Genomic DNA, 27982 nt, shown 5'->3' with positions numbered 1-27982 from the left:
GCCACTCAGAGATCATCCCCAATGTTCAGTGGTGGCCTGTATTTGTTTTTAATGTATTTGACTGCCATAAAGGTGTGAGAAAGTTTAACCTGGTGCTAAAAAATCAATCTGCTGCCGCTGACTCTATTGCGGTGTTGTTAATATTACAAAAACACAACAATCCTTTTAAAAATTAAAAGGCTGATGGCTTTTAATTTGCATGTTGTTGCTTTTTTTATGTAACTATTAACTACTATTTTTATCTTTTGTGGGTTATGGATAAAATATGGTAATTCTAATAGTTTAATTAATTATTTGACTTTTGGAAATCACCAAGCGACCCAGTCACTGTCCTGCGACCATCACTTTGGGAACCACTGATCTTGTCTACATGCCTAAATGCATTAAGTTGCTGCCACGTGATTGGTTGCTTAAAATATTTTGTTAAGCAGTTGGACAGGTGTACCTAATAAAGTGGCCGGTGAGTGTATATTATACATAGTTTTGTGCACATTTCTTTGCCTTTTTGTTTTGTTTTTTAAAAAAAACACTCAATTTCACATTTTTGCAATTAATAAAATGTAGATTCCTCTTTAAATGTAAATGTATTAACCTCATATCTTATAGCATAATCATTTAAATAAACCAAATATAAACAAATCTTCATTTCATTTCCTGTTGCTTATTTTTAAATAAATATACAAAGATGTAAATGCTTAAAGCTGTTAATAGATGAGGACAATTTAGAAAAGCTTGTCAGCCTGGGGTTTGCCCTTATAACCAATTGAGACAAATTAGGTCTGAGCACTAAACATCTTAGTGCCAACAACATTTGCTTTTAATTTAAGGTGCTGACCCGAAACCAAATAGTGATCCTTTGGATTGCATTAATCTAACTGCACAAGAAGTTCAGCAATTTGCTCTAATTTTACTCCAGACAGCTTGGTTTTTACAATGAAGCACAATCAATTTAAGGAACTGAGGTCAGTTCAGCTCTCAACAAGTGTAAGGATACTGCCATCTATCTGCAAACAACAGAAGCGCAAGACGTGTTTAAAAAAAAAAAAAAAATACACAGAATCTGAAATAATAAGACGGGTAGTTTGTTTAAAATGTACTTTATTGGACCGCGAAAACATTCCGAGTTAATTAAAACAAAATGTTATTGCCTTTCTGGTACATAATTTCTCAAATTGAAAAAGTTACTGTGAAAAGGCCAAAAACAAACATCTGGCCAGACACGACATTTCTACTCCAGCACAGTTCAGCAGAGATGCCTGAGGATACACTAGATATTGCGTACACGCTGCCGATATGTGCTGCATCAAGAGCTTTTATTGCAGAGCGCTTCAGCACACAAGAGATCTTTTTCATATCGCTATATGGTTTGAATACCACAGGACAGGAGCTCTATCTCTTGGGGAGTCATATGGGAACTTAAAGAAGATAAAGGCACTTCTAATAATAATACCCAAATGAGTGCACACACACAAGAAAAACGACTGGAGCCACTAAGCAAATGAAGGTGAGGGAATGAATAGGAAGAAGAAAAAAAATACACAGAAATTATTACATAGAAAATAAGACAAACAAATGGATGTGGTCTTTATCTTCAACCGCTCATGACCATGCGGACGAGCTCTGTGAAAAAGAAGAGAAGAAATAAAAACAAGTTAGGGTCCATTGTGCATCAAAAGGGGATCAACCCAAACTACAGCATATTAGGGGGAAAACAAATGGTTCTAATTGTTCAAATATTCATTTCAGAAGTGTTTAAGTCACATCTTTTCCTACTCACAATGTAATACGTTTATTAAATGTTATTTTATTTACATTTGTAGTAGGGCTGTGCAATATGACTAATATATATATATATATATATATATATATATATATATATATATATATATTCATATTCATATATATATATATATATATATATATATATATATTCATATTCATATATATATATATATATATATATATATATATATATTCATATTCATATATATATATATATATATATATATATATATATATTCATATATATATATATATATATATATATATATATATATATTCATATATATATATATATATATATATATATATATATATATATATATATATATATATATATATATTCAAGTCAGGTTTCAAGTCAAATTCAAGTCCATTAAGAATACAATTTTTGACATATACAGGGTTAAACACTAAATGTTTTTCTAATGACCTGGTATTATCATGAGGAATCATGTAATTGCTTGGTTTTCTTTCCCTAATTAGGGGATTTAATAGGCAATGTCTAACAGCTATTGTGAACTGTATCTCTTTGCAATAAAAAAAAAACAAATATAAAAATAATTTTATGTTTGCAACACAGTGGCACAATGGTTAGCTCTGTTACCACACAGCAGGAAGGTCACTGGTTCAAGACCCAGCTGGGTCAGTTGGCATTTGTGTGGACATTGCATGTTCTCCCTAGGTGGGCAAGGGTTTCCTCCACGGCCTCAAAGACATGCTGTAGGTAAATTGGGTGAGCCAAATTTGTTTGTGGTGTATGCCATGGTCCTCCCCATTTGGAGTAACAACGTTTTAAGCGATTTTATCTTGACAGACTGACTTTAAATACACATACTCTCATTTTAAAAATCACACAACCATCATCTCAATGTTTCTGAGTTTTCTATGACAGAAATCGTTCTTATGAGGTAATCTGGGAATACTTTCAGTGCATTCCTAGTACAGTTTTTACACTTTGCATCTGTAATCTGTAAGCTTCTGGAAAGATTATTAGTTATCGCTTATTTTAGGTTTCTAAATAAAAATTAAAAATTAAAAAAATTGCCCTGTTTTAAATAGAGTGAGATAATCATCACATATGAAGAGTACATTTGAGAGTATACACATGAATAGAAACAGCTTTTGTTGGTGATGTATCGTTATCAGGATAAGAGATGGCACATCGTGAAAGAGATGTGTGTCATATAACCCAGCCCCAAGTTGTAGGTTCATTAAATGCAAATCTTGTCCAAATATCATTCAGTTTTGGCCACTGCTGTGCATAAAGCCAAATGCCCTCTACAGATCCTCACCAACCAGTCAACTCAAACTGATCTCTGCCTGCCACATTTGCTGTAGTTTGAAGCCATTCCCCAGTTCTACTCATTCTTTAGTGGTGAGAAACAGGGTGAGAGCAAGATCATGGCTAGCTCCTACTCAACCTTAGCTCAAAGACTTAACCAGGTCTAGGAAATCAAGAAAATGTTAAAAAAGCTCCTTCTGGTTTTCCTCTACAAGGCAAGAGTGGAAATGGTTTCACAGCACAGTAATGAGAGATCGTAGAGTTGAGCTATGGTTCAGCCTCCATCAGGAAAAGGGAGAGAAAGATCAGCAAAAACAGCCTAAAATCACTGCAATTTGATTGGTTAGTTAATAATAAAAGCAACTGCACTGCTTTGGGGAGCACAGGAATGGTGTGTACAGATTTTTCACAACACCGGAATTAAATCTAACGCCCAAAGCATACTGTTCACAGTCAAACAGCACCACACACAAACAGGAAAATGACACGTGTGCACTAGAAAGATTCATCTTTGTCCAATGTCAATACTTTCTGTCCAAAACTTACAAGCAATAAAAGATAAAGTTGCTTGTATCTTTAAATTCCCTCTTACTTGCAAAGCACAGGTGTCATATTTCATGAGTTAAACACATGCAGTATAAAAACTTAAAACATTGATCAAAATTAGAGAACTCCTATTAGAGATTCCTCCTAGATATTAGTGTTAACCTGATTCTGGTGGTAAATTCATTAAAGCAACACTATGCAAGTTTCTAACAGCTCAGCCTTGTGGTTGATATGCACAATTGCCCATTATCATGGACATAAAACCTTACTGTTGGCAGTGCAATTTACTGCATCAAGGTTAATAATGAGTTTTATTTATGTATTACTGATCGTAAACAAATTGTTTTTTTCACCTCTAAGGGCGTACTCGCATTGTGTACAGTTGCCTTGAACCGGACCAAAGCAAGCTTGTCCCCCCTCCTGTCTCCCCTGACGGCACGCACTCATTACATTCGGGCCTAGGCACGCTTACGACATCGATGATGCACTGTTTAGTAGAGAAGCGCTCTAGCTCAGCACAGTGGAGATTTCTCTAGTTATATTGTTTTAGTCGTTTGGGATGAAGTGAGACACAGTCAAATATTTCGACAAACATATCCGCCACTTTTGATGCTCATAAGCAATCATAAAGTCCTTGTGCTGCAGGAATTAGGAGATTTGGTGAAGGCGCAGCTGTGGTGCAGTGAGGGGTTTGCGTCTTTAATAAACTACGACAGTTTGGGTTTATTGAGGTGTTAGAATGATTAATAAATCCATATCAAACAGTCTCTGAAATGTCACGTCTTGCTTTCATTTTCAGGCGTAGGTGCGTGTTGCACTCACACATAAGTGTACCGCGCCAAAGCCAAAGTGAACCACGCTCAGGCACACCTCTTCCAACCGGGCCAGGGCCAGCCAAGTGAACCGTGCTCAAACAATCCGGGAAACGGGCCTGGGTACAGTTTGGATACCATAGTGCGAGTAGGCCCTAAGTCAACCGGTTCAACTAGTTCACCAAATTCAACTGAATCATTCATAATGATTAGAGTCTCATGCAAGCACTCTTATCTACAAATTGCAGAACTTAATTTTAAGAAACTTTTCAGATCATGATGATGTTTTAACTGACTGAAATTATGATTGCTGACTACATATTTTTGATATGTTGGGTCAAAACATGGGAGAAATGTCACGAAACATCTGGTTTGGGTTAAAGATCCAAATTTCTCATCACAACTGTATATCTAGCCTCAAAAGCAGTCTTGCACACATTTTCTTGCACCTATTAAATATCTTTATTAACTTAAAAAAAAACTTATACTTAAACTAAAAAAAACTAAGCAAATTCAAAATATAAAAACTAAGAAAAACTAGTAAATCTACCTCAAAAAATCAATTAAAACAAACTGAATTTGAAAATAAGTCATAACGAAAAAGACTAAAACTAATGAAAAATGCAAAACTATAACCTTGCTGCATATTCATCGATGAGGTAAAATAGCTTGTGTTATACTGCACTTTATTTCACAAAAATCATTTCAGTTAGCGCAATCGAGTGTAAGCCAGTTCAATGAAAACCAATTCAAATCGGTATTTGGCCTCATGTTTGATTGGACTCACTTTTTCTTGGCTTCCTTTGCCAAAACACTTTCAGTTTTCTTTAGTGGGTCTGCCTTGGCGCTTGTATTCCTTCTATATTAAATCTGTTTTGGCCAACTCCACCTAGTATACAAAAACAACCTGCGAAATTTGCCCTAAAGCAGATCTCACTGTTCCGCTCAGGCATTTATATAAATGTCCATAGTGGCTGTGGGTACTGGATGGCTCAACAAAAAGCTGCATGGTTATTTCAGGTAAAAGATCTGGAAGCCAGAGCATCTGAATACATCTAGTTAGGCGTTTTTCTACCACTGATATAGTTTCAGACTGTTATTTTAAAGGTCAAACACTTCCATAGTGCTGCTTTAATTATTTAACAAACCCCATTTTAGCTGGCAGTCCAGATAAAGACAAAAGAGATGATCCTTTCAGCCATAGCAAAAGAAGTCGCTTGTTCCAAATCTGGTTCTTCATAAAAAACAAAACGCACAAGAGGACGAGATAATGTGGAGAACACTGCAGCTTGAATTGCTAACTGACCTGGGTCTGTCTTGCACTGGTTAGCACAGTAAAATAAAAATAACAAGTATGGTACATCATTGACTAAAATCTCTTCAAATTTTTCAAAAAAAACTTTATATTTATAAACTGTTCTCTAATTTTGATCTCTACTGTACATCACACACAATCTGAATTGCGCACAAACCCTAGTACACCTTGGGCTTTAGAACGAACATATGTCAAGTCCTTTAACCTGTGCTCACATCTGAAGCAGTGCAGTCGCCCTTTCGCCTCTGAGAGCCGTTGCAGGGACGGCCACATGCAGATAGCATGCTGCAGCCAGGGGCCAGAGAAAAGGCTGCTGCAGAGATAGGGAAAATTCCAACCATATGTCAAAACCATCAAACTGCATCCAACCAGGCTCTCTAGCTCTAGACGTCACATGATGCACAGCTACGCTGTGAATGACTATGCTGAAAGATGCGAAGAAATAAGGAGTAGACTATGCAATCATGTGCGTCTAGAGCATTAAAGAAAAGACCTGGATAGATTGTTGCTTCACGTGTTATAAATGTGGAGGTCAGGAGGCGGACGTACACCAGAGGCATCTCTCAGCCAGACATGATGTGGCGAACGAAGGCTGTGGAAGATCAGTTCAGTTACAGTTATCGCATGCTATCATCAAAAGATTTTTCACTGCGATGCATAACAGTAGAATACCGTCAAAATAATAATTTAACTCCAAACACATTCCTAAAGTTTGGACTAAAATAACTACCGTTAAGATCATCAGATAAACAGTGAGGGCTCTCTCTTTGTGAAACTAAATACATAAATCAAACTTTATAGTTTACCTTCGTAATTGATGCAACCGTTAGCATCTTCATGTCCTGCTAGAAGTGTTTCTACCTCCTCTTCGGTCATCTTTTCCCCTATAAAGATACAGGTTTATCAACTAGAGCACTTTATCCTAATATTCCATTTACCTATTATGACATTCAGTGGCCTAGATGTGGAGTCGGTGGTTATATATATCCTCACAGGAGACCTGGCCGGCTTACCCAGTGTGGTGAGAACGTGGCGGAGCTCAGCACCCATGACTGTGCCGTTGCCTTCCTTGTCAAATACTCTAAGCCCCTCCACAAAGTCCTCAAACGTGCCCTGGTCTTTGTTCTTGGCGATGGCCTGGAGCATGGGCAGAAACTGCTCGAAGTCCAGCAGTTTATGGTTCATTTCTGAGGAACAAAGAAGCCTCTAATCAGACAAGATAGCATTTATTTCCATATTATACAGGAAGCAAGACCTACCATTACTGACACATTTGATCTAAGTATTAATGTTTGTGCAAATAGATGGCGCAGCAATAATGATAGGCTAGGTTCAGGCTGACTATGAGAACTCCTGACCTTTTAGGCCAGTGATGTGTTGTTACAAAAGTAAGCAACATTTGAAGTGGATCAAAACCTTTCATTGAAACTTATCCTGAATGAACATTAAGCGATCTCATTTCTGTCTTCAAATTTTGTACCATAAGCCAATACTGAAAACAAACATTTAGTATCGTTACATATTAATATACTTTAAGAGAGGAAAAAAACTTGTAGCGATTTTTTTTTACTGCTAATAATATTGTAAGATTTGTGGGTTGAGTAAAAATATTGGCAGGAAAAATTTAGATAGTTGTGCTTTATACTATACACACAAGCATACACACACACGCACGCACGCAACTAAAGAGCACATTAGAGTGGCAAGCTGGAACAATCGTTTGCCACAGTCTTTTAAGATTTTCCCATGCAATTTTACAACAGGTTTTCAGTTTATTCAGTATCAGTACAATATCTTCTATAGTAAACATAATTTGCCATACAATGTAATAAACCATACTGAACACCAACTTTTATACCAATTGTGTATTTTAAAAAAGGCAAAGTTTAAGGAAAAGCTTGAGGGAAGAACCAAACTAGTATTCCGAATTTTGACATTATCGCTGCACAATTTTACACCAAACTTAAAAACTAGCCAAAAGCTAGGGTAGGGCTCTTTGCGGTGAATGTTTTTAAAGGGCAGAAAGAAATTATTTAAATAAAACCATTTGCTCCAGAGTAATTTTAGCATCATGGATGTGACATCTGCAGTAAAAACTCAAAACATAAATTCACAGAGACCGTATTTGTTAACATTATTTACTGAAACATGTTTATATTTTCCAAAAACGCACACCAGTTATGGGATAAAAAAAATATCAATCTGTAAACATTTGTATATTTTAAATAAGGACAATAAACATGCGTTATGGATGTGACCAAAAAAAGGATGCGAGTTTACAGTACAGCATACTTTGTAGAAATTCTGTGAATTGAACTGCACAACCCAAAAGAAACAATGCTAACCAAAAGGATAAGAGTTGGCTCTCTACAGAACAAATATTGATTTTATCTTATACGTTTTACATTTATGAGCAAAAGGTTTTATTATGGATTCGACAGATGTGAAATTGGCACTTGTATGACTTTGGAAAATCAAATATAATTCTTTGAAAACACTGGCAGAGACATTTGAGTATTTCACAGTAGTTGTAGCATTACTTCTTCATTTTCTTCATGGCAAGACTAACATTTGCAGGGAATAGCCCTCCAATGACTCAAAGAATGAGTTGAATTTTTGAACCGGTAGTTCTAATTACAGATGCTAAAACCAATCAAAAGGGATGCATGCTGTTCAGAATGGAACCGTCGTCCTACCTTCTGCTTTTGGGTTGCCCAAGACCTTGAGCACCTCAGCATTTACAGGGTTTTGGCCCAGCGCACGCATCACATCCCCACACTGATTGTATGTGATCTTCCCATCTCCCGTCCGGTCAAACAGGAGGAAGGCTTCTTTGAATTCTGCAGAGATTAGTGATTAAATAAAGTTAAACAAAATGCTGGGAAATGAGCAGAGAACAGAAAAGATGAGAAACATGCATGATAGACAGAAAAAAAGCAAATAGAAATAAACAGGGATGAAACACACACACGGTTGGTTTTATTATGCACTAAAATAGGACATAATATAATAATACTCGATGGTAAACACATAATGGCAGGCCATTGCTTTAAAGAGCCTGACTTAATTTAAGGAGCCCAATGGATCAGCACAATGAGAAACCCTGCACCAGCCATCAATATTAATGCCACTCAAGGCTATTTTCTGCGGTCTCTATTCAGCCTAGTTGTGACAAGCTGAATGACCACAGACATCTTATCTGTCCACCTTTAGCCATTATACACTTTAGGAGACCTTTAGATCACATTAATAAGCTAGTCAAATATTCAAACATTAGCCATTTAAGATTTTTGCCAATCTACATTATTAACCTTATTATACTTTACACAGTCTAAAAATACAAAGCAGTAACACAACATTTATTTCTTAAATATTACATTGGCAATGATGTTTAATTGACCAGGAATACATTAGCATAAAAAAAACTACATTCATAAAACAAAATAGATTAGATTTGTTTAAATAAATATAACCAAGTTTTATTAATTCACATAATTTATTAAAACACAAAACTTGGAGATAAAGTAAAACAAATACATAAAGCTAATTCAGTAGCACTTAAGTTTAGGCCACAATTCACAGTATTTACAAACCTTTAACACCATTAGCTTTAACAATTATGAATTAACTGTTTATTATAGTTAGTAAGGTGCAAGTTGGGTTTGGGTATTGGGTAGTATTAGGGATTTAGAATAAGATCGTACTTTCTAACTACTAACGAACAGTTAATATCTTAATAATAGGCATGTAATACGAAGAAAACTGTGTCCTAAACTAAAGTGTTACCGACGTTATTTCTATTCAACTTGTGTTGAACATAACTGACAAATAGGCTAAGGTATATGCACAATCAATATAAAAAAATAAAAAAGGTCTGTTTAAAAACGAGAATTGTAATACCGATCACAGAGCTTATTGCCAAAGTAATACAAATGTGTTTCTAAAGTATTTCAAACTAACTAATAATAAAGTATAATCCCTGTTAAACTTCATATGTCTGCTAATATTCCAAATGTGTGGTCTAAAGGTTTGCACGATAGAGGTACACAATAATCACTGCCTTTGGCAATGTCCTAAAATACAAAAGTTTTGGAAAGTATGTTAGACATGTTCAATGTTAAAAACCTCTTTAAATGCTAAGCTCTGTATTCTAAGCTTGTATCCTATGGAACTTCAAGCCACAAGGGCTACTGCATTATACCGGCAATATACACAGGCATGCTCAATCCATAGAATTTTGGGAAAAAGAATTAATGGACTGTATTGAACTGGAGAAACCAACGTTTATTAAAGCAAGCAGAAGGACTTGGTCTATTTTTGGGAACCATAGGGTTCATACACATTTTTACAACTAAAATCCAATGACGTTTCCATGATTTCTCCAGGACTTTCAAGTATATATTTTATATTTTTGTTTTGTTAAAATATGTTTTATATAATGTCTACGTTTACATGTTAAATAATAATAAAAATGATGCATCTTCAAAGTTATAACAGCATATCATTAAAATTGCAACAATCTATTTAGTTTATATAAATCTTTTTATCCATGTAAAACATATTTAGATAATGTTAATACAACAGCACAAATAGTGTGAGAGCATGTTTTTGGCCATAGACTGAACAAAAGTAAAGACAACTAAGTATACAGACATTTGTTAAACTAATTTCTATGACTTTCTCAAAATATTGTGGGTTTTTCAGTTTTCCAAGGCAATTTCCATGCCTGGAAATGTTATCTCATAATTCCATGACTTTTCCAGGTTTTTCATGATTGTATCAACCTTGCATACATGTGTGTTTGTAAACATGATTTTTTATTGTATTGTTTTTGCTATTTTGTCATTATCTATTTTTCAATTAATTATTTTTATGTATTTATTATTTTATTTAGTTATGTTATTTGAATATTTATGTGTTTGTATATTTGCACATACATATATACATATGTAGATATGTGCCGTTTCGTAGGCTGCATTGTTATCATGCCTAGTTAAGGGGGGGGGGGTATCAATATACATGTTTGAAAAAAAATATTCTTTTTTCTATATGCATGTACAAACCTTTTTAAATAAAATGACAAAATAAACCTCTAAATTACTAACAGCCTCAACTAAAATCCATAACTGAGTGTTTCGCTTTATCAGTTAAACTTTGAGAGGTTCTAAATAAAACTACTACTTTGACTCAAAGCCAGAGATCAGAAAAAACTGAATGTTACCCGTTAAGACAGGCCTTTCCCAAAAGCAAAAAACCTCCCATGTCTGTAATGCTTTTCCTCCTCACTGGAATGTGGCTGTTCCCTTGCATGCCTTAAATTGAGCGTTTAACCATATATGGTATGATAGGAAAACGCCAGAGCGAGCACTATTATGTCAACCTCCTTTGCTTAAACAAACAAGAGCAAAGATGAAGCCTAAATGGCCAAACAACAAAAAAAGCTCACACCATTGATGGTAACACAGATGATGACCGATATCTTCAAGTTTAGATGAAGCGGTTTGACACATTAAAGCTGTTAGCAGTCACACTCTTTTGTTAGCAGAATTTCAACACTTCCTGACTCAGACACACCCTCTACAGATATGACTGTGAATGGTATTCAAGAAACCCATTCGCTGATAGGCCTAGACTTTAAAAACGAAACAATAATTCTCAGATAAAACCAATCATAACTACTGCAGCTGATTTAAAATTATTTATTACAGAATTCACTTTAAATGGTGGAGGCAGGTGAGGCGTTTTCAGACGCACAAACAAACAGCTTGTTGTCCTTTTAACACCATGCAAACTTAATGACACCATAACAGAAAAGGTTTACAGTGCACTCACCATGTATTTGTTCCAAGTTAAACTCAATCTGGAGGTGACATACAACCGTGACAAAGGAAAACAGTTCATAGGTAAGGAAAGAAAGCTGGAGGAATGCAGGGGCAAAGTAACATGAGCAGAATAGCATAGGCGGGATGGAAAACGCAGAATGTCTAGGAAGAAATGGGAGTAAATAACACATATAATGAAACAAAGTGGGATGTATCTGAATGAGAGACAAACTCACCAAGAATCTGATCCTCGCTGAAGTCAGACTGTTTGAGACAGAGCGACATTTAATGAATATGAAATGATGCACATTTGCAAAGCTGTGAATCAAATGGGACTTCTGATAATAATGATACATAAATAAAAAATAATCGCTGTCCATAAACTCCGTCTGGGAAAGCATTTCTGTCCGACTGGAAAAGTTAGATAAGTTTTTCATGCCTGGCTAAAACTGTCCAGCTAATACAATCAGCTAACCAACAGCCGTGCTACCGAGTGACAGAAAAACTAAAACAGGCCATTTTAAAAGAACGCGAGTTAACTATCAAAGTCTTAAATTCATGTAAAGTAGATTAATGAACAATTAGCATACGTATTTAACTTTTTTTGTGTACTAAATGGCGTAACAACTCTGTTAGCTAGCATAAAACTAAGGCTAACGTGAACGGCATTCTTTCAGTAACGTTACTAACATTGTATATAGTTACCAAACCTTACATTTGGCTGTGTTTAAACACAAAAGTTGTACCTAAGCATATTTTTTAAATGAAACGTTTGTTAATATCCGTACCATTTTTGCAGCGGCTTGTTTTCCGGGTGTGTGAGTGTATATCGCGGCGGGAGTGTGAGAGATGACTCGCTCAAGCGCTGCTGGGTTATGAAGGAGATCGTGAACGAGTCCTTCCTTAGAGTTGAATCTTCTGAATATCATCACAACACCCGAATGAACGATTCGGTCAGGAGTTGGAGTGAGTCATCAACTTCATTCAATTATTTTATTTTCGGCTTAGTCCCTTTATTAATAAGTTCCTTTTAATATTTATAATATATTAAAAATATTCAAATAATAATATTAATATATTAATATTCCTTCCAGCTGCAACTCATCACTGGAAAAACTTTATTTTCACACTTATTTTATCACTTGTTTATTTTTTGGTGAAAAAGGTAAAAGGTGAGCTATACTTTAGTGTCATCCATGGTTCACGACTTTAAATTAAGGCACAGACTATAAAAAATAAACTTGAATGGACCTTGGTAATAATAGCCTATATTATAGTAGAACTTAACAAAACTAGAAAATTATTTAAATATGAACTGTGTTTAATTATTACCATCAAGTTTTAAGACTCTATTAATATATTTTAGATCTATAAATCACACTTAGACTTCCTAAAATAAGATCATAGGCCCAGCTCATATTATGTTTTCCAAAGCATAAATGTCCAAATTTTAACAGATTTCAAATAATTTCAAGATAAATTAAAAACTTTGGCTCCAGAACCCCAGTTGAGAACAGATGTTCATGTTTCACCAATGCGTATTTACAAACAGTATAGGCCAATACCATTTTAATATTTCAACAGAGATATGTAAACTACTTTCAGTTTTATTTTATGTAAATTCCAACTATAACTTGGTTGTAACACACATAGCACAATTTCTCTGGCCCACCTCTGGCCAACCTAATCAGATTTTGCTTGGCCCACATGCCGCAATAAATTACGGTTCATGACTAGACCAAGTCTGGCTTCCAGACAAGGGCCAAACATGGACCATATCTGGGTCAAGTCTCGGCTAATTTAATAGCACATAACTGGGCCTAAACTTGGCCAAATAGGTTGGTGTGGCACGATTGCTATGCAATTAATAAACCCATGAAGCATTGCAGTAGGCACACTATGCATGCTGCATGCTTTGTCTCAAATAATTATAAAAAATTATTTTAATGTATTTTAAATGTGGGTCAAGACAGGCCAAACATAGATGGCCCACATATCAAATTTTAACATCTGGGCCAAATACTACATTTAAAATCTGGCCCAAATCTTTTGTGCCACTTTAAAGATGGTGCCACCTTTGCCAAACCCAGGCCATGTTTGGTCCACATGCTGTATTCAAGTGCTGGAAGAATGCCTGCTGTGCCAGCTCTATGCCAAATCTGGGCCAGAATTCTTTGCTACCTGGGAAATTACGTTGAGGCAACAAACTAATCCAGGATGAATAGAAATAATTAATATAAAAAGATTATATCATCAAATAAAATAAGTAGTATTAATAAAAAAAGATCTTGATTACTAGATTTCAAAGCTTTAAAAATGTGAACAGCAATATATAGCCTACCTAAAATTGATTTATAGGAACGCTTCACTAGAGAACGCCACGCCTGGACTTTGCTAAAGCGGCCTACGTCATGACGTAAAATAGTCACCGAATCATTTTTTTTTAAAGAACCGACTCGTGAAAATGACTCGGTCTTCCCTTCAGTGACTGGCGGATGAGTCTTTTTACACACAAAGAGTGACAAACACACGCCCAACGCAGATCACTACACCATAATGACTGACTGCACAATAAGCAAAACACGTGTATCTTGAATGCTGATGGTTGGCATGTTTGTGACGGCATGCGAATAAGCTTTTGTTGTAAGATTCAATTTCTGTACTTAAATTATTCATAAAAGCACATAGAGGTGTATGTTATATGTCATATAAGAAGATTTGTGAATTATTTAGCAAAACAAAGGACATTATAAAGTCAATTTCATCAACAACAGGATAGATGTACTGTAAGCCCTTTGTTAAATTCCTACACACACATAAAAAAAACACTAGAGCCTACTGTAATTCAATATCAGATTGTTTATGATCTGCTCTTATCATTTCAACATAGATCTATGAAGAAAATCAATTATTTAGCACGTTCAAGGGAAATTCAAGTTGACAGTAAAGCACCTTGACTTGGACCAGCTACAGTACATTGCTGCCACATTTCCTAATCCTGATATAAGCATGCGAATAAGCTTTTGTTTGTAAGATTCAATTTCTCTACTTCAATTATTCATATAAGCACAGAAGTGTTGATTATAACACAGATGTGTTGATTATATGTCATATAATATCATTTGTGAATCATTTATCAAAACAAAGGACATTATAAAGTCAGTTTCATCAACAACAGGGAAGATGTAGGCCCTAACGTTAATTTGTTAAATTCATACACACATGCAAAAACATTATACTGTAACTCAATCTCTGATTGCTTATGAATGATCTGCTCCTTTCATTCCAACATAGATCTATGAAGAAAGTCAATATTTAGCAGGTTCAAGGGAAATTCAAGTTGACAGTAATGCAGCTCGGCTTGGACAAGCTACATCGCTGCCCCATTTCTCAATCCTGATATAGCTGGAGTATTCTCTCAAGATTTGGGGGCTGGGTTGACACAGTTTCCCCTGTGCTATGCTGAGGTAACCAGAAGCTGCATAAAAAGATTACCTTGATGATTTATTCATAACAATCCAATTCAGATCTGATGCTTGGATGGCAATAGGGCAGTCTATGTTGTTATAGAGAATATAAATAAGTTCACACCATAACATGCAATCTAAATTCTGTTTTTGCTATTCATTTTCTTATTATTTTACTGATACATATTAATGAACTGTTGCTCACAATGATTAGTCAGGAGAATTTCCTTAATTAAAATCTCTGTTGCTAGGCAGTCACTTACCTCTAATGTGCTGGGGTCAAAGGGGGAATCTGAAGGGCGCAGCATCCTCGGTTTCAACTCTGGAGCTGATTTTGGTGGTAACGGTGTTGTGGTGGGGCAAGGAAACGGTGGTCCGTGCCTTGGTAACGTCCCCCCTGATGGAGACTTTTTAATTGACGGTTCTCGTTTCGGTGCCATCTCTAGACCTTGAAATGTGTCCTTGAAATGCCAAAATAAATCAAGCAAAAGGCTCAATCAGATGAAATGCATGTATGTCCTCTGATAGTGGAAAAGAAGAAAAAGAAAGAAAGGAGGCAGAAGCAGGCAGGTAGAGGGAAAGAATCTAGGATGAATTGATGCAGTGGATGTGCATGCAGTGAGAGTGTGCGTAGGAGGGCTGTCTCACTGAATCTGTTTCACTCTCTCCGCTTGTATTTATATGTAGGTCAGAATCGTGTACATATGTGGGTGTTATAGGGTGTTGGTGTCAATAATAGACAGCAGTGTCACTATAGGATAGAATCTAATTTTTACAATTGCATCAATGTGTGTGTCGTACGTCTTGATATTGCTGAGTTCTAAGTGTTCCAGGGTCAACAAGGGTGGAGCTTATGATACAATGTTTCAACCAATCATACAATGTTTCAACCAATCAGATGTGTGTATGTGTGCGGTAGCTGGTCACGTGACGTGACAGCGCAAATTTAGCTGCAATTTTTGAATCTCATCCTAACGGCATCATCACGATCCGTGAAAGTAAGTTAATTTCCTTAGTATTTGCACCTAAGACTACTCAACATAGGATATTGGTTGTATTTAGTACTGCCGCTCTCTATATGCAGAGTATGCAGGTTTAATATTTAGTAACATTAACATAAACTCAGTGTAAATAAAAAATATATTGATAATTCATCCATTCATTCATTTTCTTTTCGGCTTAGTCCCTTTATTAATCCGGGGTCGCTACAGCTGAATGAACAGCCAACTTATTCAGCACGTTTTTACGCAGCCCTTCCAGCCGCAACCCATCTCATTCACACACATTCATTTACACTCATACACTACAAACAATTTAGCCTACCCAATTCACCTGTACCACATGTCTTTGGACTGTGGGGGAAACCAGAGCACCAGCAGGAGACCCATGCGAACGCAGGGAGAGCATGCAAACTCCGCACAGAAACGCCAACTGACCCAGCCGAAGCTCGAACCAGCGACCTTCTTGCTGTTAGGCGACAGCACGACCTACTGCACCACTGCGTCGCCTATATTAATAATATATTGTTAAACACATTTTTAAAAGCTAATTTTATGACGAACGCAAAAAAACAAAAAGTAATTTTTTTCCGCCGCATATGTGCAGCATATGGCCCTTATCTTTACGGCTGCGGGCAGCATATATCTACAATTTATGCAAGTTGCAGCTCTATGTCTGTAAAAGACAACAGCAGTCTGGAGCTGAGAAGAAGAAAAAGGACATAATGAATCGCGTGCATCACTTTCAGGTAGCTTATGTCCATGAATCTGGAAAACTTGTATTTTTTTTTGGTTGTTCAATTAAATTAGTAAGGCTGACGTTTAAACTTCGTCACAACTGCACAAATCTGCCTGATTTGTTGTTTACGTTCAGTTTCTTGCTTTGCTGCTCTGCATTGTGCTTTAACATGCTTTTATGACTTTTCTTGTTTGCCACTCTGTTGCTGATAATTACACAAACTCAATTATTTTTAATAACTTGTGCAACACTTTACATTTCTGTTTGCACACCAGCTACATGCATGGCACAATTATTTTACTGTATGTATTGTTAATTATTATATAGTTATTATATTCTATAATTCTCTGCAGTTATATTTGTTTATTGTTTTGTCTATTTCTATACATTTCTTATTACTGCTGTCCTTTCTAAGAGCTGCCAAGTTTTGCTGTATTGTTGCAATGACAATAGAGTATAGAGTACAATAAAGTCCCTTTAGTCTTTGCATCGGTGGATTTGTGTGTTTTTTATATCCTGTTTTTTTTTTTCATTTTTGTACATTACAATATAAAAATAACAAAACTGACTAATATTCTATGATTTCTGAATGATCAATAATACAAAACGAGTCAAATTACTGTAAGCCACAGGTCATAAACCATTTTTATTGCATGAATTTATAATGATTATTTTTTTCTGAATGCTAACAAAGTTTTTGTTTAAAAATACACTTTTTAATTCTTAAAAACCACAAACGCCTTTGATTTATACTGAAAGCAAGGGTCAGTTTTTGTCACTATAGATTATAGTGCAGGTCAAATCCACATCTTGGTTGTAGTTTAGACACATTATGAAGAGTGCTTGACTAACCCATTGTCTTAATAGTATGTCATGAGTTTTTCTTTAAATGACTAATTTCTTCTGTACTGTACATGGAGGTTCAATGCTGAAAATTGTCTCAAAAGAAGATGAGGTGGCATGATCCAGCACTGCTTCAGAGGCACCAGCAGCTGCACGGGTAGACACAGGATGCTCCACTGAGGACCGTGCATCTCTACAGGTACAGAGAGGGTTTTATTCTTTACCTTTAGTAAATGTTTGAATTAAGGTATGCTTTGCAGAAGACATGTCAGTGTTTATTTTAATGTAAACTATTATTTTGTTGTATCAGTCATAATGGAGTGTGAATGAATGAACTCAAGGTCCAAACAGTCACTGAATGGCCAGTACCCACCACAGTCAAGGAAATCCAGAGATTCTTGAGGTTCACAAACTTTTACTGGAGGTTCATTCGCAATTCCATTTCAGTAGCATCACACATGACATCATTACTGAAGGGAAAACACAAGAAATTGAAATGGACTGATGAAGCTAATCGGCCATTCATTGACTTAAAGGAAAGATTCACCACAGCTCCCATTTTGAAAAATCCGTTCCCCAACTCACCTTTCATTTTGGAGGTTGATGCCTCAGATCTGGGCATAGGAGCAGCACTGTCACAAAGGAACATCAGGTAAATTGCACCCATGTGCGTTCTTTTCAAGAAAGCTGACTTCTGCAGAACGCAATTATGATGTGGGTAATAAAGAACTACTGTCTATGAAGGAGGCTATTGCAGAATGGCGACACCGTCAGCCTCCTCAAACCATTACCCATTCCACAGCGACCCTAGTACCATCTTTCCATTGACTTCATCATTGACCTACCTCCTTGAAACAATTTCACCACCATTCTGGTAATCGAGTCCCTTTACCAGATTTACCCACAGCCATGGAATCCGCTCAAGCTTTATTCTAACATATTACATTTACATCACAGGTCTGGAGAGCCTTATGTAAGAAATTGGACATCAGCGTGAGTCTCACAACTGGATATCATCCCCAAGCATTTGACCAAGTCAAACGCCTCAACAAGGAAATAGGCCAATATCTCAGGATTTACTGCAGTAGTTCTTACCATGGGCAGAATATGCACAGAGTTTATTGACTCACTCCTCAACCGGACTTACCCCCTTCCAGTGCATCTTAGGGTTTCAGCTTCCATTGTTCGTGTGGTCTGGTGAGCCTTCTGCAGTTCCAGTGGTCAACGAATTGAGTTCCACGCCAACCAACGACGACGTCCACACCCTCTCTACCAATCAGGACAGCGGGTCTGGCTGTCTACAAGAGACATCAAGCTACGACTACCCAGCAAATAGCTCAGTACAAGGTACATTGGTCCTTTCAAGATTCTTAAGAAAATAAATGAGGTGACTTACCAATGGGAGCTTCCTGCTAACTTCTGCATATCTCCTTTCTTTCCATGTATTCCTGCTCAAACTGGTCCACCTGGAGTCTGACCCTGGCCAGGAGGACCCAGAACCACCCCTGGCTTTGGACATTGATGGAAACCCGGCGTACAGGTTAAACATGTTGCTGGACTCTAGAAGAAGAGGGGGTCAGCTACAATATCTGGTGGATTGGAAAGGGTATGGACCAGAGGAGAGATCATGGGTATCTGCCAAGGACATTCTTGACCCTTCTCTCATCGAGGAGTTTCATCGAGCCAAGCCCGACTGCCCAGCTCCCAGACCACGGGGGTGCCCACGTAGATTTTTGAGTGTTTATATGTATATTTATGTATATAAATAAATAAATACATGTTTAACAGTATATCTTTTTGTTTCGTTGTGGGGGAGCCACAGTAAAATTTTGCATAGGGAACCCTATTGGCCAGCAGCGGCCCTGGTTGCAATTTCGTAATAGATCTGTTGGTAAAATCCTCAAATAAGGCATACATCATTTGAAACCCTTGTTAATGAGGCCGTTATAAGCGCCATCAGACCGGGGGAGAGAGTTGCTTTTTTTCCTGTGATCTATTATTATCAATAATATTATAATTATAATGATTATTATAGACCAGCCGTCTTTGTTTTTATAGTTCATGTAATCTTAGACAGACAACGCTTGATCACAATATAATAATAATATTGGTTATGAATTTATTATGAATTAATGATAAGTTAAGGTACACACTAATCATGAATTAACTTTAACTACAACATGAGTGACATGAGTTCATGTGTAAATGTCACAATCACCAACGATCACTACTCCATAGATCGCTGGATCTCCCTCACAAATACTCATGGACTACAATTCCGCCATTTGTGGACTTCATATTCATACATGCACTTTGCCCAGACACACATGCTTCCTCATCTAAACTGATTACATTCACACCACCTAAAGATTGTCAGAGACTGATTGCACACACTATTTAAGCCACACACTCACCCATTCAGTTTGCCAAGTCTTGTTCCCTGTAAGTAGCACTACAACGCATTTTCCTTGTCTTGTTTACCCGTGTTTAGACCTAGCCTTTTATTCTTGTTCTCCCTGCCTGCCGCCTGCCTTTTGACCTCTCGCCTGTTACTGATTACAAGTCTGGACTTCCTACATATACCTGTTTGCACCTGTATTGACCATTGCTTGCCTGACCACGAATAAACCTGCATTTTAGATCCACTGACCTTACACGCCAGAGACCCGAGTTCTAACCCAGAGTGTATCATGAGTGTTTATGCATAGAATGTATGATGTGTGGGTATTTGTATAGAATGTATCGTGTGTGTATATGTATAGAATGTTTCGTGTGTGTGTATTTGTAATAATAATAACCTTTATTTAACCAGGTAAGTATAGAATGCATCATGTGTGTATATGTAAAGAATATATCATGTTTGTCTTTGTATAGAATGTTTCATATGTGTATATGTATAGAATGTGTGATCTGTGTATTTGTATGGAGTGTGTATATGTATATAATGTATCATGTATGTGTTTATGTATTGAATGTATCATGTGCGCATATATATGGAGTGTATCATGTGTGTTCATATATAGACTGTGTGATGTCCTTTCGTTGTATGGGTTCATCAACGCTCAGTGGTTAAGTCACTCGCCTTTCAGGCCAGAGACCCAGGTTCTATGCCAGAATGTATCATGTGTGTGTGTATATGTATGGAATGTACCATGTGTGTGTATATTTATAGAATGTATCACATGTGTTTATTTGTATATAATGTATTGTGTGTGTAAATGTATAGAATGTATCATGTGTGTTTATGTATAATGTCATGTCCTTTCGTTGTAAGGGTTCATACATGTATGGAGTGTATAAGTATAGAATGTATCGTGTGTGTATTTTTATAGAATGCATCATATGTGTATATGTATGGAGTGTGTCATGTCCTTTCGTTGAATAAGTTCAACAACTTCTATTAGATCAGTGGTTACAACACTCACCTTTCACGCCGGAGACCCGGGTTCTGACTTGGTATCATGTGTGTGTAAGTATAGAATGTATGATGTGTGAATTTGTGTGTGTGTATATGTATGGTGTGTATATGTATATAGAATGTATCATATGTGTGTATCTGTATAAAATGCTAATGTATGGATTTTAGGTGTGCATATGTATGGAGTGTATATGTATAGAGTGTGTCATTGAAGAGTGTGTATAGAGTGAATGATGCGTGTATTTGTATGGAGTGTGTGTGTGTATAAAATGTATGGTCTGTGCAAATGTATCAAGTTTGTGTGTGTATATATATATGGAATGTATCATGTGTGTATTTGTATAGAATGCATCATGTGTGAATATGCATGGTGAGTGTGTGTATATGTATGGTCTTTGCATATGTATGGAGTGTATATTCATAGATTGTGTATGTATAGAATGTATCGTGTGTCTATATGTATGGAATGTATGGTCTGTGCATATGTATCATGTGTGTATTTGTATAGAATGTGTGAATATATATGGAGTGTATTGTGTGTGTGTGTGTGTATGTATAGAATGTATGGTCTTTGCATTTGTATGGAGTGTAGCATGTGTGTATTTGTATAGAGTGTATATATAATGTATGATATGTGTGTATTTGTATAAAATACAAATGTATGCATTTTAGGTGTATATATAAGTATGGAATGTATATGCATAGAGTGGGTCATGTCCTTTTGTTATATGGGTTCATCAACTTCCAGTAGTTCAGTCGTTAATCACTCACCTTTCACGCCAGAGACCCGGGTTCTATCCCAGAGTGTATCATGTGTATAAATGTATGATGTGTGGGTATTTGTATAGAATGTATCGTGTGTGTATATGTATAGAATGCATCATGTCTGTGGATGTAAAGAGTATGTCATGTTTGTCTATGTATGAACTGTATCATGTGTGTATATGTAAAGAATATATCATGTGCGTATGTGTGATATGTGTCTGTGTATGGAGTATGTATATAATATATTGAATGTATCATATGTGCTTATGTATTTGTATAGAATGTATTGTGTATTTGTATAGAATGCATTATGTGTGAATATGCATGGAGTATGTGTGTGTGTATATATGTATAGAATGTATGGAGTGTAGCATGTGTGTATATGTATAGAATGTATCATATGTGTACATACTGTATCATGTGTGTATTTGTATAAAATGCAAATGTATGCATTTTAGGTGTACATATGTATGGAGTGTATATGCATAGAGTGTGTCATGTCCTTTTGTTGTACAAGTTCATCAACTTCCTGTAGCTCAGTGGTTAATCACTCACCTTTCATGCCAGAGACCCGGGTTCTATCCCAGAGTGTATCATGTGTGAATTTATATAGAATGTATCGTGTGTGTATATGTATGGAATGTTTGGTCTGTGCATATGTATCAAGTGTGTATATGTATGGAATGTATCATGTGTGTAATTGTATAGAATGCATCATGTGTGAATATGTATGGAGTGTATTGTGTGTATAAGTATAGAATGTATGGTCTTTGCATAAGTATGGTGTAGCATGTGTGTATATGTATAGAATGTATCATGTGTGTATATGTATAGAATGCATCATGTCTGTGGATGTAAAGAATATGTCATGTTTGTCTATGTATGAACTGTATCATGTGTGTATATGTAAAGAATATATCATGTGTGTATGTATATAGAATGTGTGGTCTGTGTATGGAGTATGTATATAATATATTGAATGTATCATATGTGCTTATGTATTTGTATAGAATGTATTGTGTATTTGTATAGAATGCATTATGTGTGAATATGCATGGAGTATGTGTGTGTGTATATATGTATAGAATGTATGGAGTGTAGCATGTGTGTATATGTATAGAATGTATCATAAAATGCAAATGTATAAATTTATGATGTTTGGGTATTTGCATAGAATGTATCGTGTGTGTATATGTAGCGCAGTGGTTAATCACTCACCTTTCACGCCAGAGACCCGGGTTCTATCCCAGAGTGTATGTATAGAATGTATCATGTGTTTGTACAGAATGTATGATGTGTGAATTTGTTTAGAATGTATCGTGTATTTGTATAAAATGTGTGTGTGTGTAAATGTATAGAATGTATGGTCTGTGCAAATGTATCAAGAGTGTGTATATGTATATGTATAGATTGTATGGAGTGTAGCATGTGTGTATATGTATAGAATGTATCATATGTGTATATACTGTATCATGTGTGTATTTGTATAAAATGCAAATGTATGCATTTTAGGTGTACATATGTATGGAGTGTATATGCATAGAGTGTGTCATGTCCTTTTGTTGTAAGAGTTCATCAACTTCCAGTAGCTCAGTGGTTAATCACTCACCTTTCATGCCAGAGACCCGGGTTCTATCCCAGAGTGTATCATGTGTGAATTTGTATAGAATGTATCGTGTGTGTATATGTATGGAATGTTTGGTCTGTGCATATGTATCAAGTGTGTATATGTATGGAATGTATCATGTGTGTAATTGTATAGGATGCATCATGTGTGAATATGTATGGAGTGTATTGTGTGTATAAGTATAGAATGTATGGTCTTTGCATAAGTATGGTGTAGCATGTGTGTATATGTATATATAATGTATCGTGTGTGTATTTGTATAAAATGCAAATGTATGCATTTTAGGTGTACATATGTATGGAATGTTTATGCATAAAGTGTGTCATGTCCTTTTGTTATATGGGTTTATCAACTTCCAGTTCACTTCCACTTCCACTTTTAGGCCAGAGACCTGGGTTCTACACCAGAGTGTTTCATGTATGTGTTTATGTATTGAATGTATCATATGTGCATATGTATGGATTGTATAATGTGTGTTCTTATATAGACTGTGTAATGTCCTTTCGTTGTATGGGTTCATCAACTTCCAGTAGCTCAGTGGTTAATCCCTCACCTCTCATGCCAGAGACCCGGGTTCTATCCCAGAGTGTATCATGTGTGTATATGTATAACTTTATGATGTTTGGGTATTTGTATAGAATGTATCATGTGTGTATGGGTTCTATCCCAGAGTGTATCTTGTGTGTATGTATAGAATGAATGATGTGTTAATTTGTATAGAATGTATCATGTGTGTATATGTATATACTGTATCATATGTGTGTATTTGTATAAAATGCAAATGTATAAATTTATGATGTTTGGGTATTTGCATAGAATGTATCGTGTGTGTATATGTAGCGCAGTGGTTAATCACTCACCTTTCACGCCAGAGACCCGGGTTCTATCCCAGAGTGTATGTATAGAATGTATCATGTGTTTGTACAGAATGTATGATGTGTGAATTTGTTTAGAATGTATCGTGTATTTGTATAAAATGTGTGTGTGTGTAAATGTATAGAATGTATGGTCTGTGCAAATGTATCAAGAGTGTGTATATGTATATGTATAGATTGTATGGAGTGTAGCATGTGTGTATATGTATAGAATGTATCATATGTGTATATACTGTATCATGTGTGTTTTTGTATAAAATGCAAATGTATGCATTTTAGGTGTACATATGTGTGGAGTGTATATGCATAGAGTGTGTCATGTCCTTTTGTTGTAAGAGTTCATCAACTTCCAGTAGCTCAGTGGTTAATCACTCACCTTTCATGCCAGAGACCCGGGTTCTATCCCAGAGTGTATCATGTGTGAATTTGTATAGAATGTATCGTGTGTGTATATGTATGGAATGTTTGGTCTGTGCATATGTATCAAGTGTGTATATGTATGGAATGTATCATGTGTGTAATTGTATAGGATGCATCATGTGTGAATATGTATGGAGTGTATTGTGTGTATAAGTATAGAATGTATGGTCTTTGCATAAGTATGGTGTAGCATGTGTGTATATGTATAGAATGTATCGTGTGTATATGTATATATAATGTATCGTGTGTGTATTTGTATAAAATGCAAATGTATGCATTTTAGGTGTACATATGTATGGAATGTTTATGCATAAAGTGTGTCATGTCCTTTTGTTATATGGGTTTATCAACTTCCAGTTCACTTCCACTTCCACTTTTAGGCCAGAGACCTGGGTTCTACACCAGAGTGTATCATGTATGTGTTTATGTATTGAATGTATCATATGTGCATATGTATGGATTGTATAATGTGTGTTCTTATATAGACTGTGTAATGTCCTTTCGTTGTATGGGTTCATCAACTTCCAGTAGCTCAGTGGTTAATCCCTCACTTCTCATGCCAGAGACCCGGGTTCTATCCCAGAGTGTATCATGTGTGTATATGTATAACTTTATGATGTTTGGGTATTTGTATAGAATGTATCATGTGTGTATGGGTTCTATCCCAGAGTGTATCTTGTGTGTATGTATAGAATGAATGATGTGTTAATTTGTATAGAATGTATCATGTGTGTATATGTATATACTGTATCATATGTGTGTATTTGTATAAAATGCAAATGTATAAATTTATGATGTTTGGGTATTTGCATAGAATGTATCGTGTGTGTATATGTAGCGCAGTGGTTAATCACTCACCTTTCACGCCAGAGACCCGGGTTCTATCCCAGAGTGTATGTATAGAATGTATCATGTGTTTGTACAGAATGTATGATGTGTGAATTTGTTTAGAATGTATCGTGTATTTGTATAAAATGTGTGTGTGTGTAAATGTATAGAATGTATGGTCTGTGCAAATGTATCAAGAGTGTGTATATGTATATGTATAGATTGTATGGAGTGTAGCATGTGTGTATATGTATAGAATGTATCATATGTGTATATACTGTATCATGTGTGTATTTGTATAAAATGCAAATGTATGCATTTTAGGTGTACATATGTGTGGAGTGTATATGCATAGAGTGTGTCATGTCCTTTTGTTGTAAGAGTTCATCAACTTCCAGTAGCTCAGTGGTTAATCACTCACCTTTCACGCCAGAGACCCGGGTCTATCCCAGAGTGTATCATGTGTGTATATGTATAGAATGTACCATGTATGTGTTTATGTATTGAATGTATCATATGTGCATATGTATGGATTGTATCATGTGTGTTCATATATAGACTGTGTAATGTCCTTTCGTTGTATGGGTTCATCAACTTCCAGTAGCTCAGTGGTTAATCACTCACCTTTCACGTCAGAGACCCGGGTTCTATCCCAGAGTGTATCATGTGTGTATATGTATAACTTTATGATGTTTGGGCACTTGTATAAAATGTATCATGTGTGTATATGTATAGAATGTATCACGTATGTGTATTTGTATAGAATGCATCATGTTTGTGGATGTGAAGAATATGTCATGTTTGTCTTTGTATGAAATCAATCAAGTGTGTATATGTAAAGAATATATCATGTGTGTATTTGTATAAAATGTATCATATTTGTATATGTATAAAATGTGTGATCTGTGTGTTTGTATGGAGTGTGTATATGTATATAATGTATCATGTATGTGTTTATGTATTGAATGTATCATATGTGCATATGTATGGAGTGTATCATGTGTGTTCATATATAGACTGTGTGATGTCCTTTCGTTGTATGGGTTCATCAACGCTCAGTGGTTAAGTCACTCGCCTTTCAGGCCAGAGACCCGGGTTCTATACCCTTGTGTATCATGTGTGTGTATATGTATAGAATGTACCATGTGTGTGTATATATATAGAATGTATCACGTGTTTATTTGTATATAATGTATCGTGTGTTTATATGTGTAGAATGTATCATATGTGTTTATGTATAGTATCATGTCCTTTCGTTGTAAGGGTTCATACATGTACGGAGTGTATAAGTATAGAATGTATTGTGTGTGTATTTTTATAGAATGTATCATATGTGTATATGTATAGAGTGTGTCATGTCCTTTCGTTGAATGGGTTCAACAACTTCCAGTAGATCAGTGGTTACAACACTCACCTTTCACGCCGGAAATCCGGGTTCTGTCCTGGTGTCATGTTTGTGTATGTATAGAATGTATGATGTGTGTATTTGTATAGAACATATCATGTATTTGTATAGAATGTATCGTGTGTGTGTGTGTGTGTGTGTGTGTGTGTATGTATAGAATGAATAGTCTGTGCATATGTATGGAGTGTAGCATGTGTGTATATATATATATGGATTGTATAATGTGTGTATTAGTATAGAATGTATCATGTGTGAATATGCATGGTGAGTGTGTGTATATGTATGGTCTTTGCATATGTATGGAGTGTATATTCATAGATTGTGTATGTATAGAATGTATCGTGTGTGTATATGTATAGAATGCATCATGTCTGTGGATGTAAAGAGTATGTCATGTTTGTCTATGTATGAACTGTATCATGTGTGTATATGTAAAGAATATATCATGTGCGTATGTGTATAGAATGTGTGATATGTGTCTGTGTATGGAGTATGTATATAATATATTGAATGTATCATATGTGCTTATGTATTTGTATAGAATGTATTGTGTATTTGTATAGAATGCATTATGTGTGAATATGCATGGAGTATGTGTGTGTGTATATATGTATAGAATGTATGGAGTGTAGCATGTGTGTATATGTATAGAATGTATCATATGTGTACATACTGTATCATGTGTGTATTTGTATAAAATGCAAATGTATGCATTTTAGGTGTACATATGTATGGAGTGTATATGCATAGAGTGTGTCATGTCCTTTTGTTGTACAAGTTCATCAACTTCCTGTAGCTCAGTGGTTAATCACTCACCTTTCATGCCAGAGACCCAGGTTCTATCCCAGAGTGTATCATGTGTGAATTTGTATAGAATGTATCGTGTGTGTATATGTATGGAATGTTTGGTCTGTGCATATGTATCAAGTGTGTATATGTATGGAATGTATCATGTGTGTAATTGTATAGAATGCATCATGTGTGAATATGTATGGAGTGTATTGTGTGTATAAGTATAGAATGTATGGTCTTTGCATA

The 27982-nt window shown here is 35.8% G+C and overlaps 1 protein-coding gene across 5 annotated transcripts; it reads right to left on the bottom strand.

The window, feature by feature from the left end:
• Positions 1–1081: 1081 nt before the first annotated feature.
• Positions 1082–15675, bottom strand: zgc:153867. 5 transcript variants are annotated; one of them, XM_087305270.1, is made up of 7 exons: positions 15290–15675; positions 11570–11597; positions 8434–8577; positions 6751–6924; positions 6544–6621; positions 6287–6329; positions 1082–1620 (listed from the first exon to the last, which is right to left on the bottom strand). In XM_087305270.1, exons 1-6 carry the CDS (start codon positions 15464–15466, stop codon positions 6301–6303), a joined length of 630 nt encoding a protein of 209 aa, XP_087161396.1. In that variant the 5' UTR covers positions 15467–15675; the 3' UTR covers positions 1082–1620; positions 6287–6300. The 5 variants fall into 5 exon arrangements, with proteins under 5 accessions (XP_087161396.1, XP_088507790.1, XP_087161395.1 ...); XM_088651664.1 differs by lacking the exons at positions 11570–11597; positions 15290–15675 and adding exons at positions 11796–11823; positions 12348–12517; XM_087305269.1 differs by lacking the exon at positions 6287–6329.
• Positions 15676–27982: the final 12307 nt, after the last annotated feature.

The sequence above is a fragment of the Danio rerio genome, chromosome 23 (assembly GCF_052040795.2).
Source record: "Danio rerio strain M-AB ecotype USA chromosome 23, GRCz13ab, whole genome shotgun sequence".
NCBI classification, from domain to species: domain Eukaryota; kingdom Metazoa; phylum Chordata; class Actinopteri; order Cypriniformes; family Danionidae; genus Danio; species Danio rerio.
Note: the sequence above shows the minus strand (reverse complement) of the source record. Positions and strands in the feature narration are given on the sequence as shown.